The sequence below is a fragment of the Rhinolophus ferrumequinum genome, chromosome 8, assembly GCF_004115265.2.
Source record: "Rhinolophus ferrumequinum isolate MPI-CBG mRhiFer1 chromosome 8, mRhiFer1_v1.p, whole genome shotgun sequence".
NCBI classification, from domain to species: Eukaryota; Metazoa; Chordata; class Mammalia; order Chiroptera; family Rhinolophidae; genus Rhinolophus; species Rhinolophus ferrumequinum.
The window spans coordinates 25,735,009-25,754,213 of record NC_046291.1 but is presented as its reverse complement, the minus strand read 5'-3'; the positions used below and the strand labels follow the sequence as shown (position 1 = coordinate 25,754,213).

General features: G+C 37.4%; 1 protein-coding gene across 1 annotated transcript in view; it reads right to left on the bottom strand.

Moving 5' to 3' along the window:
* DYTN (dystrotelin) overlaps window positions 1-10,079 on the bottom strand; it is a 56,262-nt gene extending 46,183 nt beyond the window's left edge. Inside the window, exons 1-4 of the mRNA XM_033112340.1 lie at window positions 9,971-10,079; window positions 4,644-4,718; window positions 1,801-2,002; window positions 93-178 (exon numbers count right to left, since the gene is read on the bottom strand). Coding sequence (XP_032968231.1) covers window positions 93-178; window positions 1,801-2,002; window positions 4,644-4,718; window positions 9,971-10,079 — 472 coding nt within the window. The remainder of the gene's footprint in view (window positions 1-92; window positions 179-1,800; window positions 2,003-4,643; window positions 4,719-9,970) is intronic.
* Window positions 10,080-19,205: the final 9,126 nt, after the last annotated feature.

Here is a 19,205-nt window from a genome sequence, read left to right as displayed (position 1 = left end):
GTGGCTGGGATATAGGAGTGAGTGAAGAAAATGATGTATGGAGATTTGGAGCCCGTGGCACGTCAGACAGTCAAAACTCCTATGTATCTTACCTCTGTATTTTGTAAGAGGGCTGTCCCCTGACAGGGCAATCAGGGCCGCAGCTGCAGGTACAAGCTTGAGAAAACCCGTTCCTGTGCTGCATGGCAAGAAAACACAAAGAATGGGAAAGGCAAGGTTTCTCATGGTGAAGTGGTTTATAAAAACCCATAATTATTAGTGGATATTTCTGCCATGGTGTTACAAGTTCAAGCTTTTCATGATAGGTTTTTCCAGTATTTAGAATTTGAAGTACTGAGAATTAAATTAAAATGTTTAATTAATTAATTAATTAATTCGCTCATTCACCAAATATTTATTGGGCACCTCCCCTTTGCTAAATAGTGTGCTACTTATCCCCTGGGGATAGGGGGTCCACAGTGTCTTCCTGGAGTAAGTAGTCTCACTTCCTTCGGATCCACATGCTGGGAAACCAAAGCACAGAGATAAGCACCAAAAGGCAGGGAAAAGGAGCAAACATTTCCATTTTAAAAAGTCCACCAGTTCACAGACCCTCTCTCAGAGCTTAATCATCCCTTGCTCATTGGCTGTGCAGGTTCCAAACCTGTAAAATCATGTATCAGAGGCAGGGGGATTGTTCCGAGCAGGCACTGATATTAGAAATGACGTCAAAGGCTTAATTTTTAGGGAGACTGAAATCATGAAAAAATAACTGGAGGCCATGTTTGTGTATTATTTGTGCAACTAAAAAATTAATAATAACCTAGAAAAGGAAACACTATCGGGAATTTGCCAGATGGCTAAACTATGCTTGCCTCTGGGAGGAAGGCCTTTGGGTGGTATTTCTTCTTTATTCTTTTCTGCCCTTTCCAAAAGTCCATTCCAAAAAATGAGCCTTGCTGGATCCAGACCACATAAGGTAAACAGAATGAAGTGAGACAGAAGAACGGTAAGCCCCAGAGCCAGTGAAACACACACACACACACACACACACACACACACACACACACACACACACACACACACACCATTGACTCCAGGTCATGTATAATCAAGCCTTTGACATGGTCTAAACGGGTTTATAGCGCAATAAACTGAATGGTTATGTACTCCCGAAATTTACATGTTGAAATCCCCAAAATGATGGAATTTGGAGGTGGGAATTTGGGAGATGATTAGATCATGAGAACAAGCCCTTATGAGTTGGAATTGCACTCTTAGAAAAGAGACCCAGTGTAAGCCACACAGTTTATGGTATTTTTGTTGTAGTAGCTCCAAATAGACTAAGACAATCGGTTAGCCATACATGCATAGGTTATGTAACCTTAGTCAGCTTCAAAAGCAAAACAAAACAAGACAAAACTAAACAAAAGAAAAACTAATAATTGGTTACAAAGAAATGAGTAAGGAAATAAGCTACCAGGGACTCAACAGAAAAATGTAATTTTTCATATGTATAGATATGTAATTGCCCTCGCCAAAGGTATGCATGGTCTCTAGAGTGGAAATGAGTCTGTATGAGAGAAAAGTAATGTGAGTTTTACCCTCCATCTTTTTGCTATCTTGGGTCATTTATGTAAATAGAGCTGATAAACATGTACTTTCTTTGTTCGCCTCCTGAATTAGAAATACCTTGCAGAAATCAAAGAAACCTTTTTATATATTAAGCCTTAAGTAGACATTAGACAACACCAAATGGTCAATGACCAGGGGCAGCCAAACACTGCCCTTGAGGTCACAGCATAACCTCCACACCCTCACCTGTCATACATCGCTGTGAGAAGGCTGAGAGTGAGTTCAGGAGTTCTGGGATGCACTTGTCCTGATTTTTCCACCCTGACTCTCTGAAACAGCTCCTGGAGGGCCTGGAAAAGATCCTGCACGGAGAGGGGCCTCTCTCTTGCTTCCCAGAAACTTTGACATAGTAAGATGTGTTGAATCAGAGAATTGTCGATCAAATCCACTGTAGAAAGCAAATGAAGAAAGAATTGAGTCTTATTTTCTGATGGGAACAAAAGGCGTCAAGTAAAGCAAATGTCATCTAGTGTTTTAATTAAGACTGTTTTTCATTGCGGTTATTTTCTTGAAAGGAAATTAAATATGACCACCATTTGGATATAAATCTCTTCTATATACTTCAGGCATTACTATTCTGATGATCAATTTGGTTTGGAAAAGTACATCTGTTAGTAAAGCATAGTTATAACATTATTTCCAGTATAACCTCTGGATGTTGCGCTATAGAATGAAGTTGAAAGGAGAAAAAGTGAGAAACTTGGAAAATAGCCTTGCGGTGAAAAGTTGGGGAAAACAGTTTTATGTTCTTTAAGTGGATTGAGCAAATTTACCTTTCATGTTCAAATATAGCTTTTTTCTGTCTGCGGCCGAGCTTCAGAAGGAATATTGTGTGTCAAAATGCGATTGCCTTAATTAAGACACCCAATGATTTTTATAAAAGCGCAGTTGCTAAAGTTGGTATCAGACTCTTTAGGTCCTACCCTCACCTCAATAATATTTCTTTTTTGATCTTGGTTCCATTAGTAGTATTAACTGGGTAAGGCACTAAATAAAACCAAAGTTGCTTACAAAAACTAATGGTTTATTTCTTATATATTTTTAGCACCTCTTAAAATTTTTACGAGGCAATGAGTATAAAGGAAGAATGAAGTGGAACTCACTCTATGGCTTCTTGCAGACACAGGGTGACAGACAAAATTAATAAACACCCATTTGTGTCATCTGAGAGATAGGATTGTCAGTGGCACCAAGAGCTGCTGGCATTCAAAATGTTTCAGCCTGTGAAGTGATAAAACCCTGTGCTTTTCTCTACTTCATAAATCAACCTCACAGATAAGAAATCTAGCAAGCATAGTAGCATTTTTTATTTGTTCTCTGATACTGCTTTTAAAGGGAGAGGCTAAGGAAGTGAGGAGTAGGTTTTGGAATGCAATTTAAATAAAAACCTGGTGGTGAAGGCTGAAAAGTCTTTTATTGTTACTCAATCGCAAAACCTATCACCTCGGCCTGGCATGATGTACTCAGGACATACGTGTCTTCTGCTAAGAGTTCTGTATTACAGCAAAACAGACAACAGAGGTGTCCCTTAATCTCACACAAGATTTGCAGCAATGCTTTCCAGATCCTGCTGCCTGGAGCGCCTGGTATGCTTTATCTCTGTGTTTGGGACATTTTTTTGGTTTTGAATTTTTGTTTGGATATCTTTTCTAGGTAGAACTTTTCAACTACTAGTTTTGTGTCTTGTTAATATTTCCCATGAGTATTATTTATAAGTACTGTATCTGATGCCAGGGATAGTAAAAAGTACAAAAAGATGCATCCTCAAATTATGTTGTTTGTACCTATCCATTAATAATGGAAGATTATATAAACATTTGATGTTAACTTTCTTTAATGGGAGAAATTCGCCAGGAAGATAGCATAATTGAGGGTAAGTTTTTAGTGAGCATATTTTGCCTTTTGTTCGTCTCTGGAATACTAAATAATAGTTATAGGTGAGTTTATTTGTTTACATCATTGATTTAAATTTTTTTGTTTTTGTTTATTGTTGTTTTTTTTAGCCAAGAATCCTTTCTCAAAGGACCCTTACACAGAAATGCAATATGGAAAATAGAGAAATGCAGAGTTGTTCTGGTTGAGGAGATGGTTTTTGGGGTTTTCCTGGCTTGCCTATACTTCCTTTCCTACCTTGCTAACTGTTTTGTGCACTACTTCACAACCATGCACACTTTGTGAAGCATGATTTGAAAACCACTGGTCTATATAATTAGTGGTAGAAAGTAAAATATAAAAAAAAAATCGAACATTTAGGAGAAATGCCATGTATATGACACAGCTTCTTTTAGGTCTGATATGGTAAATGTCATAAATTATTGCACATGGAGTGATTTTTTTAATGCAATGCAGAACTTATTAGAAATCAGTAACTTTAGATATGCCGAATGCTTGTTGTTTTTCACAGCCAGGACCCACTTTGTTCCATTTTTGAGGAATTTTTATGGGATAAATGTTTTTACTGTATTTTACCTAGATAACAGTATAGAAAAAGAAAATCATAGCATTCAATCAGATATAAATTTAACGCAAAGAGCTGTTCTCAAGGGAACTCTTGAGATAGTTTTAAAATTTATGGCCCAGGGATTATTCATCTGAACCTACTTTTGCCTGTTCGGCGAGAGAGAAGAGGTAAAACTTGAAAATGCAAATCCTATGTGATAGAAGGCATTTAAATGTTTCATACTTAAATTTATAAGTACATATTCTAAATTAACTTATTTTGGAATTTCATTTTGTGTTAATATTGGTATCCTGAAAAGGAAACCAAAAAAAATTTGCAGAAACCAAATACGAAAAAAAAAATCCTTATCCAAAAATCATTTTCTATTTCAGTCACTGAAGCTGTCTTTGGATTGAACACACATGGTATCCCCTCCTCCCTTCATCTTCTCTGTTACAAATGGAGGAAATGCACAGATCAAGCCTTCTGGAGTCTGGCAGGCACTCACGTGAGTTTTTGTTTTCTTTGTGCCTTTTACATCACACACCAGGATCAGATTACTTCAAGTGTTTCAGATCTCTGTACTTACATTGACACATGCTTTGCACTGATCGTAATTTGAAGGCTGTTCTGTAAGTGGAATTCTCAATACTATTAAGAGCATCTGTAAAGGAAACATGAAATAACATGGATAAAGGACCGTCTCATTAGTTAACTCCCACATCCTGGAAGGGAACCCTAGAGATCAGGTAGCCCCACTTTATCTTGCAAGTGAAGAAATTAAGGTCTAGAGCTCTCTTGCCTACCTGGGAACAAATGATGATGGTCTACAGTATCGTAGGCTACAGGTGACCCTAGAGTCGCCCTGCCTGTTCACCCAAATTAAGGAATCCACCAAAAAGTGAGGCATGCTCCTCCACAAATCTGTCCACTTTTTACAGAAAAAGGAAATGGCTTTACGAAACAATTAGGATAAAAAAAAACTCTATGTAGAATATAAACTCAATTTTGTTAATATATTCTAGTCATACGCACATACATGTATTCATGCACATATAAAAAGTGACTCAAAATCTGTCCATTCATTCATTGAGCAAATATTTATTGAGCTCTTACTATATGGCCCTGGCATGATTGCAGGCCCTTGAAATACAGCAGTGAACAAAACAGATAAAAGTCCCCACCATGCAGAGCTTAATTTCTAGTGGCATTCACCAAATTGGTAGTAGTCGATATCTTTGAGTACTTGAATTCTTAGTGCTTATAGTTATTTTCTTTCTACTTGTTGATATTCCCTAAATTTCTAAAGAAGAGCATATGTTATTCTTATAATCAGAAAAGAATTATTAATAGAACTTCTTTTGAGGGTTACTACCACCAGCATCACTACAATAGCTAGCATTTCTGAGCACTTACCAGGCACTGAGTGTTTGTTTACACTTTTCACTATGGAGAAGAGAAAGCTCTGGAGACTTACCTAGTTCCTTTTTCTTTGGGGGAAACTAGTTTATTTTTTGATCTTCGGTTTCCTCATCAGATAAATAGTGGTTATAATACATTCTTCATAGGGTATTTTCATGATTTAAGTAAGAAAAGGTAGGCAATATAATTACTAAATTATTATTGAGGACCCACATTTTCAATTTGTTTCATTGATCTTCCAAATTTGCTTTTCATTTAGTTTGAGACTTTCATTTAGTTTTAAAAATCTCACAACAGAGCTTTTTGTTACCTAAAACTGAAATAATCAGTTTTCATATCGAGAAAAAGTAAAATCTAAAAGAATGCCATTGACCACTGAGCTCATATGATTTATATTATCTAGACTTAAAATTCTCAAAACTACAAATTTAGAAAATATCTCCTAAATTTCTACCACACACCAGGCTTTTCTTCTAGAGAGGTTTATAGTTAAGCCATCATAAAATAGCTATTCATATCTATTAATGTATTCATTAATTTGCTACACACACACACACACACCACCCAAGATTTGAGTGCCCATTAGGTCTCAGGCACCATGCTGAGTACTAAGCACAATTGGGGGTTCCCAATGTCAAGAGAGGGACAAGCATGCTGGCGCCATGTTCTATAATTGGGCTAAACACAGAGGAAAGCATACTGAAGATTTCTCAGGGGAGGTGAGATGAGAGTTGGCTCTTGAAGGAGAAGTAGGGAATTTTCAGGGGATTAAGTGGGTTGCAGGGTTTGGGGGAATGATATCCCAAGTCTAGGGAAGAGCATGTGCAAAGGCACATGGATGTGAAGCTTATGGAGGTCAGTATGAGTGGCAGGTGTAAGAGAGACTTGGGGGAGAGCGGGCAGAGGTAGGTTGGTCTGAGTTCATTAAAGAGCTTGCGTTCGTCTGCAGGTATCAGGGATTAATACACACTTTATAAAGCTCACTCCAGTGGTTGTGAAGAATGGATTGTGGGTGAGACCAGAAGCAAGAATCTACCTCAGTCATTCAGGTCCAGATGATAAGATTGATCATGATTCAGCCTTAAGGAAAATTTAATGAATTTCAAGAAAGGTAGAACAATTACAGAATTCTCTGACCCGTAATACAATAAAACTGGTCACACTTAATGCAAAGATAAAAAATATTTACCATCGTGAAAATGTTTTAAATTCTTCTAAATGTCATGTGGTCAAAGAGGAAATCAAAACTGAAGTTAAACGCTATTTAGAGGCTTAAAAATAAGGAAAGAATTACTGAATATCAATGCCAAAATTAATTTGGCTAAAAATCAGAATAGGAGTAGAATTGGGAAATGAAACCAAAAACTGACTTTTTGGAAAGAAAAGTAAATTTAAGCAAACAAGAGAAGAAGAAAAATATAAAACATTAGAAATGAGAAAGGATTTATATTTACAGATACAGAATAAATCTTAAAATAAAAAAACTATGTACAATTTTATGCCAACAAATTTAGAAACAGATGAAATAGAAAATAGAAATAAAAAATATACTTAAAAATTGAAAGACTGATAACTACAGATTTTTTTTATAAAAAGAAAAACTGTCATCAAAGATAAACAATCATAAGTAGGGATAGTTTTATAGTTGAATTCCTTTAAATGATCAAGAAATGGGAATCCCTATGTTACTCAACTATTGGAAAAACTTAGACACTTCCCAATTTATTTTAGAAGGCTAGTATAACTGCAACACCAAATCTTGATAATATTTTATTGAAGGTATTATTATTATTATCATTATTATTATTATTATTATTGAGAGAAAAGCAGTTAAATTCTGAGTTGAGACTTTGAGGGAAATTTGTATAATTGGCCAGGAAAGTCCTTGAATATGGTTCTGTTCCAGCATTAACTCAAAAGTCTAAAGTCTGAAGTCTCATCTAAATACCATTTAAATCTCTCTCTATGTCATATATATACCAGGGGTGCCAAAAAAATGTATCATCTTTTGTTATTGGTATATAATGTGTATTACAATTTTAATAGTTTTTTTTCCTTTCTTAAAGTGCGCATACATTTTTTGGCACCCTCTCTCTATATAATCTTATTTAGGATTAAAGGAAAGATACTACATTAAATATTAGCAAAAATTTTCAAGGACATATTAAAGAATAATGTTCCATAATATAGATTTATTCAGGAATTCAAAAATTGTTCAACAGCTAATTAATATTGTAAAAGAGAGAAAAAAGATATAGAACCATTAGATTCTCCAATACATTGGTAAAATTATCAGCTGTTCTGATTTTAAAAATAATACTTGATCTAGAAAGAGAGGAAACATTCAAAAATGTCAGAAGTTAATAGCAAATTACATATGAAAAAAGTGATAAACAAAAGAAATCCCTGTTAAAATCAGAAAAAAGTCAAGAACACTTCTATATCACCACTATGATTTAAGACTGAAGCAGAGAAATGAAACATAGGGCATCAGGGCCACCACCATCGCCTCAACACTGTGGCAAACAGGGCTGTGTCTCTTTGACAGACCTGTCAAGATAGCTCTCCAGGAAGTGAGTATTAGTCCATTGGAGCTGGCAAATAATAATTAAATTGAAACTTACTGGCTGTTATTATTTTGGAATTCTAATCTACAAAAATAAATAAAAATAAGAGATATAAATATTAGAAAGGAAGAGATTTACAATGATCTGATTGCCTATCTAGCTAATTCATAAAGATCACCTTCAAGTTGGCTGGATTTGGGATGATTGTTCGAGAACCAATAACTTCCCTTTATATCAGTGGTTTTCAAACTTTAGCTTGGATCAGATTTACCTCAACGACCCATTAAACAGATTGCTGGGCCTCGGTCCCAGAGTACTAAATGATGGCCTGAGAATTGCCAGGCAATACTGATACTTTTAATCCAAGAACTATACTTTGAGGATCACTGCTTATACCAATAATAATCAGTTAGAATACATAATTTTAAACATCTGTAAAGTGCCTAAAGTAAGCTAAACAACTAATGTGGAAGACTTTATAAAGTTTTAGTGAAAGATGTTAACGACAGTAAAAATAAATGGAGAGATCTATTTCCTTTATTTCTGTATATTCTTGGGTGGGAATGTTTAATATCTTGATGTAAATTCTACCCCAAATGAATCTATAAATTTAAAATAATTCCAATTAAAATTCCAAATGTTTTCTGAACTTGACAAACCGATAAAATTAATCTGTAAGAATAAATGCAATGTGGGGTTACTTGAGAAATAGAGTGATAGTGGACCAGACTAGGGTCAGATCTATGTATATATAGGATTTTAGTGTATGATAAAGATAATGTTTTAACTCAACAAGGAAATTTTAAGTTATTTACTACACAGTGCCGGGTCCATTGAATATATTTTGGAAAAATATATATAGTTTTATATCATAAACAAAAATAATATCAGGATGTTAAACATGAATGATTAATTATTAAGACATAAGACTAGTAAGAGAAATTATGGGAAAATTTTTGGCAGTCTTGAGATTGAAAGACATTTTAAAGCATGATTACAAGGCCAAAATCATGGCAATATGTCTATAATTTAGTGTGATCATATTTTTGTAAATAACAATAATAGTAAAAGATAATAGCAAAAAAGAGCAGAATACCACAGTGGGGAAGGTTGTATATCAAAGTTTAACGGTGTTTTTCTGGGAACAGGGATAAATTATGGGAGGGGTTTAATTTTTTACTTCCTATAACAGGATTGGGATATGAATGGGAATAGGGAGTGAAAATTGGGGACAGATACATGACATAATTTGCTCGGTGAAATTGACAGGAATTGGTGGCTGAATGAATGTGGGAGGGAGCCCAAGGTGTAGGAAGTAATGGGGAGGAAGACGTCTGGGCGTGGAGGTGGAATGGGAGTCTTTTTTAATGCACCGAGTTTCAGGTTTCTGTAAGATGTCTGGATGAAGACGTCTTGTAGACAGTTGGAACTCCCTCCGAAACACTTGGAAGTCCAGGAGTCTGACACTGGAGGTTGTACTTAGACGCCTGGGCTTGGAAGGGAAGGAGTTGGAGAGAATGGTCCTTGAATTGCAGCTCCTGGAGCGGAGATGACCTGAGAGACATATCCGTCAAGGTGTCTTTCTGACAAAGCTTGTGGATCAAGCAGAATCCAGGGAAAGGCTACAGGTCATAAACTAGGAATGTTAGACTGGAGCCAAAGAGTTCCACATAGTGGGGGAAAGAAGCCTAAGGAGATTTCCCCGCTGTGGGGAAGTAGTAATGAGCACTTTTACAAGTATTGGTGTCCGAGAGCAGAAATACAATGTGAGTCAAATATATCATCTTAAACGTCTAGCAGCCACATTTTAGAAAGGAAAAAGAAACAAGTAAAATTATTTTAATAATGTGTTTCATTTAATCCAATATATCAAAATATTATTTAACATGCAATCAAAGTAATTATTGAGCTACTTTTCTATTCTTACAAAGTCTTAGAAATTCCACGTCTTTTTGTACACTTGCAACACATCTCAGTTCGGAATAGCCATCTTTCAAATGCTCAACAGCCACCTGAGGATGGTGGCTACCAACCATATTGACAACTCAGTTTTAGAGACTACTGGGAGGGGGAGCTCTTCAGGGTGCTGAACAAGCCCAACTTTTGATTATACATCTGGAAGTCAAGGTCACTATTTGGGATAGGATAGAGATTTAGTCATCAGTGTTGGATGTGAGCAAAAACTATTAGATCGTCTAACTAGAGTAAGTGAAGAGGCAATTCAGCTAAGTAACAGAACTCCTGAGGGACATAACCACTTAAATAACAGAGGAGGAAGAGACACCTACAAGAAAGCATGAGAAGGGAAAGCCAAAGAAACCATGAGTTACCAATAGTATAAAGGCCAAGAAAGGAGAGTTGCAGAAAGCTAGAGACAAGCCAATACTTCAGTACTGGCAGCCACAAGGAGATCAATCAACTATGGGCTAAAAAGTAGCCTCTATTTTTTTATGATTAACTTGATTATTGAAGACCTCACAAGAACAGTTTAAATGTGGCTGTGGGGGTCAAAATCAAACTGCACAGGATTGACCAGCAAGTGTTAAGGTGAAGAGAAAACATAAAAGAGGCCACTTTTTCAAGAGCCTGATTCTGAACGGAAGATGAGAGAACCGTGGCTAGAACAACACATAAAATCAAATTGTTTTTCACAGGAAGAAAGATTTCACAATGTATATATGGGTCAGGGAGGAGGAGCCAGGAGAAAGGATGAGGTTAAGGACTCAGGAAGTAGAAATCCAGGTGGTATTTAATATAACAAAATCCCTCTCAGAGGGACCCTGTTCCCTTAGCCACCCAGTGTACATTCACCCTTCTTCTGGCAAACGACCTCCCCCTAATTTTAGTCAATGAAATGCTAGTAATGTTAATTCCAACTCTTCTATTTCCATGGGGTACATGTAGCCCAAGCCTAGCCAATCAATGAATGCACCATTGCCCTTCCCAGACATGGGCATATAACCAAAGTCAAGCAAAGAACACAGCAATGAAACTTGAATCAAAGACTCTTTGCTCAAATCATCAGGGAAGAAAACTACTTCTTTTCCTGTTGGACTTGCACTTGGACTGGAGCAGCAGTTACTGTCTTGTTAGGGTGTGTAGCTTGAGAATGAAACCAACACACCAAGGAGAGCAGAGATGAACTTGGAAATGGAGAGAAACCACATTCTAGTGACATTGTCTAGGCCCAGGGCAAGCTAGTCTTCCCTTGGGTAATTAGTTATAGAAGATAATGTTTCTTTGAGTTGAGTTTTCTGTCAAAAGCAACTGAAATATTGCTAACTGATACAATCCCTGAAGTAGAGACAATGGATAGGGGAAGATGCCCAGGTGAAGGAATTAGCTTTAGCGAGACCACTCCTCATTCCCTGAGAGAAAGAATAAAAGGATAGGCTGGTGGGTGTGGGGAACAGTGAACATCTGCGGGCTTCTGTTTTCTTTATGAAGTCGGGGACAACTTTACTCAGAGTGGTGGGGAGGTGGTGAAGTAGAACCCTTGAGTGGTGGTGAACATTTGGAATTGTTACAGCAGGAAGTGAGAGAGGAAACCAGTCACAAACTTTGGAAAGGACTGCCAAACAACTTCGCATCTCCAGTATATCTTGTGATAACAAATTTCAATTAAATCGAGTTTATATGCATGATGCTCAATTGGAGGCAAGGATTTACATGCCAGCCAGCTTGAAGCTCAGGACTTACGTGTATTTATTATGTTGAAGGGACAATGCCTTGAGGAAAATGAAACTAGTTTCAAATTTAATGTCGGCTGATGACCATAAAACTCAGGAAATTGGGAGTAAGTGGTAAGTGTGCTTGAGACGCGTTTGTGACTAGAAATACAGCCAGCTCTTTAGCTTTTGCTAAGCAGTTCCTCGGCAAAACGAGTAAAGGGCTTATCAGTGGATTCCATTGGTCGAAACATATGTAGCAGGATAATTTATGGCAATATTTCTTTCATCCTTGTTTTTGCAGCAGTGGGAGAATTAAAAAAATGAAAAGGCAATGTATCCATGTCCATTTCTGTGTGTGTTCCAAGGTCTACACTCCTTTTACTTTCTTGAGAGAGTTACCAGCTTCATTGTGTTTGAGGGGCCACCCTGAAGCCAACCCCATTCAGGTCTTAGCATGAAAGGCCCATCAACACATTAATACCACCCAGGGAAATGGGAGAGTTGGAATCCACACTGCTAGCATTTCATGGACTCAAGTCTGGGTGAAGTTGTTCTTCCAAAGCAGAATGGGTGCACTGGTTCACCAGGTGAAAGGCAAATGGATTCTGGGTGGCTCCGGGAATAGATTCCCTCTGAGAGGGACTCTGGTACAGTGAATACCACCTGAAACCCCGCTTCCTGAATCCTTCAGCCTCATCGTCTCTTCTGGCTCCTCCTCCATGATACATTCTGGAATCTCCTTTGCCTTTGAAAACCAATCTTGATTTCAGTGTTAGTCTAGCCATGGCACTCTCTTTTTCCTGGAGGGGGATAGAGGCTGATGCCTGGAAAGGAAGTTGGGAGAGGCCTATCTGGTGTGGGGTTTGGGGCCCTTTCCAGGTCTGCCCTTATCAGTTCCCTGAGGGTAGGGAATGGCTGCACAGTGTAACCAGGGAGACCAGGCACTAGACTTGGCAAAGATTTCTGTGTCCAATGTTGACATGGAGTCCCATGTCTTCAAGTGGACCCAAAAGCCAAAGGCAAAAAGCATACATAGCAAGTGGTGGCCACGATGGCACTTCAGACCTGATATTCTGAACACTTCAGACCAATCCATGTTCAGGATAAAAACCTTAGAGGTTTCTGTCTGTCTCAAAGGGATGGCTTCTTCCCAAACGTAACTTAGTCTAAATTTCACACCAAGCTACAGTGACGTTATTTTGGTTTGGAAAAGGATGTTTGTTGCCCTTGAGATTGTGGGGTCAAGTCCTATCTGTTATTCATGAGCGACATTGAGTGCCAGGCACTACGTTAACCACTCAGGGGGTTGCGGTGCTGGATCCGGTCAGACCCCTCCTAGAGGAGTGAGAACACAACAAAAGCCTCTCCCGGAACATATATTGAGTCAACGATCAATGAATAATCCTAAGTCAAAGTACCTACCCCAGGTGAATGTGGGCTGTGCCTAAAAATGTATCACAGAATTGTACACCTGAAACCTATGTAACTTTACTAACAATTGTCACCCCAATAAACTTTCATTAACAACAAAACAAACAAACAGAATGTCACCTCCACATCTTTTTTCACCCTCCTGTTTTTAACAGGTACAACCATGTGAAAGAACCTACACATTGCTTTAAGTCTTTTGTTATTTAATATTTCTTTATATTTTAAAAATGCTTAGTTTTCAGATAAGAGTTCAATGTTAGAGTATGGGAGAAGTCAGAAATACCTCTGCCTCTGTCTAGAGAAGTACAACAAAGGCAGAGTAGAGATAACAGCCTGGAAATAATTTACAAAAGCATAATGCCCAACATTTTTTTTTTCCTTGGGGAAATTGGCCCATTTTTTTGTCGTGGTTCCTCTCAGATGCACCAAATGAATACAGAGAATCAGCAAACCAGGGGCTCTGCGGGTTCCCAGATGCTGCTCTTGGTGGAAGAGTGGTTCTGTAGCTGCTCTACCATCTGGCCCATCACACTCCTGTCAAATTATGTTTTGCAGTGTCATCTGATGAAGTTATGCAGCATAACACGGCAAGCTGTGATATAGTACAATGTGGAAAATGAATGTGTATCCCAGGTGATTCACTACCAGCCCTGCTTCCTCAAGGCTGCTGCTTCTTTTTTTCCTCCCTGCTGGTGGGCGAAAACTCAAGGAAGGAAGAAATGGCTGTGTGTGTGTGTGTGTGTGTGTGTGTGTGTATACATACACATATATATGTGTATATATATACACACATATATATACATATATATATACACACACATATACATGCATATATATACATGTATGTATATGTGTGTGTATATATATATATATATATATATATATATATATATATATATATATATATCAGGCCCAAAGGTATGGACAAAGACGTTTTAGATGCTTAAAGAAATAACGCAAGCTGCATATGGTCTTGTTTATGGAAGCATTTTGACTGTGAAATATGTTTTGCTTTAAATAATTCTTTAGTTTTTAACCAAATCAATATGTGTCATTTCCTACAGATACTGAGAATGCAACAAGATCTCTTTCAGCTGTCCATCATCTAGTTTGGTGATCCAGAAATAGATATTTTAGGCCAGTGGTCCTCAAAGTGTGGTCCCAGGTGAGTAGAATCAGTACCCACCGGGCACTTGTTAGACATGCACATTCTCAGACCCCACCCTGACCTACTGAGTCACAAACCATGGAGGTGAAGCCCAGCATTTTAACAAAACATCCAGGTGATTCTGACACATGCTAAATTTGAAAATCATCCCTTTAGGGAGAGAAAATTAGATTTTGAATGGACTGTCTCCTGCTTCGTGTTAAACTTATAATATGAGGGTTGAAATTTGGGAAACCCAAAGACAACTTGAATTACTCATAGCACTGTTTTAGAGAAATAACTTGAGATAATACAGAATTTGATATAAAACAAGTAAAGTTAATCTAGATTTTAGCTGGGGGACGAAGGCTGCCACTAGATCCAGCAATAAAAATGTCACAGGCAGTCCTGGGCCTATGCTGGCTTTTGGAGATGCTGGAAGAAAGGGGAGTTAGTTTCCCCATACCCATTGACGAATATTCATATAGTGCCAACTGTGAGATCTTTCTGCCAACTTTGGGCCTACACAGTACTACACAGTAATATCACTGTGAACTTACCCCTGATATTAAAATAGCTACAGTGATGTCATTATAACAGAAAACTATGAAGATAATTTAAAAATAAGATAAGGCACTTTGTGTAATTAAAATAGAATTCTGTTGAGACCAGGTCTTTTGTGAAATTATTTTTGGTGCTTTGGAGACAATAAACCAAATACTCTTAAGTACATTATGAATTTCTGTTTAGAAGAGAGAAAGTCTTTCTCATCACCCAATAGTTTCTTTTTCAGCCACCCATTTACCAAATGTCTACTCCGTTGCAACTCAGAAGTCTGAAACTACAACATCTGTGCCTAATTTTTTTGTTTACAAACTGTGCTCAGTAACTTGACAATAATACTCACCTTGTTTATCTGGGTCCATTTCAGGAATTTCTTGGAATGACAGATGGCAAGAATGTCCTCCTGACTGGAAATGAACCAATATTTTAAGCAGAAGGTTGGGGGTCGGGGAACACAAAGGCAATTAAACAAAGTCATTTCACCAGTAGAACAAGAATCTGAGGTGTTTAGGGAGACTCTGGAGTCTCTTGGGAGGATAAAAATAGAGAACATAGGGGTAGAGGCTTCTTATACTGGTCACACTTCCAGGAATTTAGAGCTGTAGTTCAGAAACTGAGAACAGTTCCTGAAACTAATACTGTGAGGGCCTAGAACTTTCGAAGCATTATTTTAAGAGTGAACTGAATTCTTACTTCAAGAAAATGTAAATTTTACTTGAATTTTGAAGGACAAAATTTGAAGCTTTCAATGCTTAAATTTCTAATATCACTATGCTATGCAATTCTACGGATTAAATTTCTGACAAGTACTATCCACTTAAACACCTTATCATAAACATGTGTACGTGCATATAAAGAATTCAGTTAATATTTTAACCAGTAGTAAATCAGCAACCTGTTGTTTCATATTGCACCTATTGTTCAAACTCAATATATATACAAATGTATGTTCACTTCCAAAAAAATAATGGGTTAGGCTATAAGAAAACCTTATACAATTCTTAAAAAAGACATTGTTAGTCATGAGTGGTTGAAAACTGTTTTAAAAAGCTACATGATAATTAAACTTAAATAGTACTTTCTCCCCTCTTCTAATGAATGAATTAAGGCACAAATTATTGGACAAATAAGTAACATTTTAAGGAGAAACTAAAACAAAAGGTGATTACATTAATTCTTTAAAAATATGATAGCAATAGTGATAATTCCAGACTTGTGGAAACAGAAAGGTTTCAAATATACTCAAGTAAGATTTGTTTTGAAAAATCGTAGTCAGGGAAACCAGGTTAGAATTCTTAGTGTAGAAATGCCCCAAACTCTTCCTGAAGTCCTCAGGTGGGGGCAGAAGTGTTCAGTACCCCATCCCATCAACAGTAAAGCTGGATATACAATCTCTCTGCCTCCACGCCAGGTTCTTACCTTTCTTAGTTTTCTTGGAGAAGCGTTTTAGTCAAACATTCTGTATAAATTACTCAGCAGTTTTGGAAGAGGGAGAAGCTGAGTAATAACAGATTTCCAGATGTGGCATTCCTAAGGAGATAGGATGTCTTGTCCTGACTGCCCAGCAATTGCATGCAAAACAGTGATACTGTGTCTACACTGTGTTTTAAAGGCTCCTAGAAGTGCATTCATTAGTAATAAAGATCTTGAATAATTTAAGGCCACTCCGGCATCTCTGTTTCAAAGGGCTATTTCCGTATTAATTTCGTGTGTAGGAGAGGCAAGTAAAACATCTTCACAGTGCGTGGATACCAGGGGTAACCACAGAGATTAGGAAACAGTAAGAAGGGCTCCACATGTCAGGTAACAGCCACCTTCCTAACTATCCCTGATAAGAGTGACCTAGGAATGTAATCTAACTTATTTGATTAATTCTTTGAAAAATGCAGAGGTATGGCTGCACATTTTTAAAAAGCACCAGATATTTGAAGCAAGTCTTCAAAAGGATAATAATAATTTGTTACAAAGACACATTTCCTCTTAAGTTTTAAGTATAATCTGAAAACTGTACTTTTGAAGAGATTCAGATTAAAAATAAAAGTGTTCTAAACCTAATAGCACTTAAAAAAAAAATCATGTCACATGAACCAAATGTATTAGAACTTGACCACTAATGTCTTTAGGCTGCCGAGGAGAGAGGGAGTCAATTTTAACATTTCTTTCAAGGGTTAGAAGCCAAAGCACAGGCATAATACTCTATGAGCAGTACCTGGAGAGCCAGAAGGGCTGGGAGTCCATGGTACCAATTAAGGTACCTAAAACAGTTAACAGTAAGTGGTCACTACTTCACTCCAGGATGTCCCATAAGAAAAATCTGCTTTGAAAAGTAAGCGTGATATCCAAGAATAGCCAATTTATTCCTTGCTTTTTGAAAAGTATCAGTATCACAGTATTGGTTTCTTAAAAACTGAAACTTGGGACATATAAAAAAATGAAACTCGGGCATTTAAAAAAATGAAAATTGATTAGTAATGGGGCAAAAATGGTGTCAAGTAGAGGGGGTAAAACAATCTATCATTTGCCTTTCTCTATGCAAATCTATTGATTTTCAGGGATCAGATGAGAATCTATACCTGAGTGCTGCAGACTGAAAGTTGAAATCATATTTGGAAGTTTTATATTCCATTATATCTGCATCAAGATATATCTGAGGTTTTGGCAATAGAGGGCGGCTGGAATGTTTTTCCTGAATGCTGCCATGTTGAGATTTGAGCAGATCTCTGGCATTAAATATATAGATCAAGACTCATGATAGTAAAAAACAGTAATAAAATAGAACAATTATAATAATATGCTGTGATAAAACTTATGTGAGTGTGGTCTCTCTATCAAAATATCTAATGGTACTATACTAACCTTTTCACGTAAAGCAAGCACTTTATGGCCTCTCTTTGGCATATCTGATTGCCAGCATCATTACTCTTGTGCTTTGGGCCATTATTAAGTAAAATAAAAGTGATTTGAACACAAGCACAGTGATACCACGACAGTTGATCTGATAACCAAGATAGCTACTAAGTGATTAATGGGCAAACAGCGAGGAGACACTACATAATGGGATGATTTGCGTCCCTGGAGAGATGGAGTGGGATGGTTCCAGATTTCATCACACTGCTCAGAACAGTGCACAATTTAAAGCTTATGAATTTCTGGAACTTTCCATTTAATAGTTTCATACCACAGTTGACCACAGGGAACTGAAATGAAAGAAAAGGAAAACGTAGATAAGGGGGGACAACTGTACTTTCTTCCTGGTGTAATTCCATATCTTATATTAAGCTGGGACAAATGTGTGTAGTAGATATAGGGATGAAAATCAATTTGCTCTACTCTCCTAGAACACCCTGGTCATCCTACCGTGGTTCAAATATCTGATAGTTCATATTCATGTTGGAAAGTACAGCCCGCTGGGGATGGGGCTCAGTGTTTCCTACAGTGTCCCTAAAAAGGAGAAACTCTGCCACGTTTCTCTCTAGCCCCTTCCTAGATCTCCACCTATTGGAGAAGCAGTTGATTATCTGACTGGCCAGGACTAGACATCCACTGGGAAGAGTTTCACTAAGGGGCACGACCACTGTCTTGAAAGGTGATGTGTGTTCATGGTTGTTTTTTCTGTTCCAGCTTTTCCACCTGGTTCCTGCTGATAAGTGGTTGGCATAACTGATTCAGGGGGAATGGAACAGGAAGCTCTGCTTAGGTTTCTTGGTTTGAGTTACATCTTTCAATCTTGCTCAGTTTTACCATGAAGAAGCCCTGCAGGTGGACAGGCAACTGCCACATGCTCAGCTATATATAGAGCATCAGGTGTCTTCCCATCCAGTTATTGTTCTTTGTACTCACATTCCTTTGATTGAGGTCCTCACAAGGAGAGGTGGGGAAATAGTAGGATTAAGGCACAAAACCTTACTCAAAGTCCTTAACACAGACAGACGTTAAGGTCTCTGCACAATAACACCAAATGAGGTGCTGACTTTGGAAACAAGCAAAAGTTAATCATGGTTTTGAATCATGATGGTGGAAAAGGTAGCAGCATCAAAAATTTCACTGAATTTTCAGAAAGTAAGTTATACTTTAAAAGCTATTTTAAAACTACAGAGAAAGCACAGATATCAGCAGTTTTTAACATGACTCCTGGGCTCTCAAAAGTTCCTAATTGGTTTTTGAAAAGAGTCCTATTAGCTTGAAACTACATGAGCATATTGGTTTGACTACTACTGCTTTAATAAAAAGACTGTAATTTTACTTAAACCATGCAATTATATGGTAAAAATATTATGCTTTTCTTTCAACAAACAGACCACATCTGATGTCAAGAAACAGAAAGTTATTCAATCTAAGCCAAAGTGTGA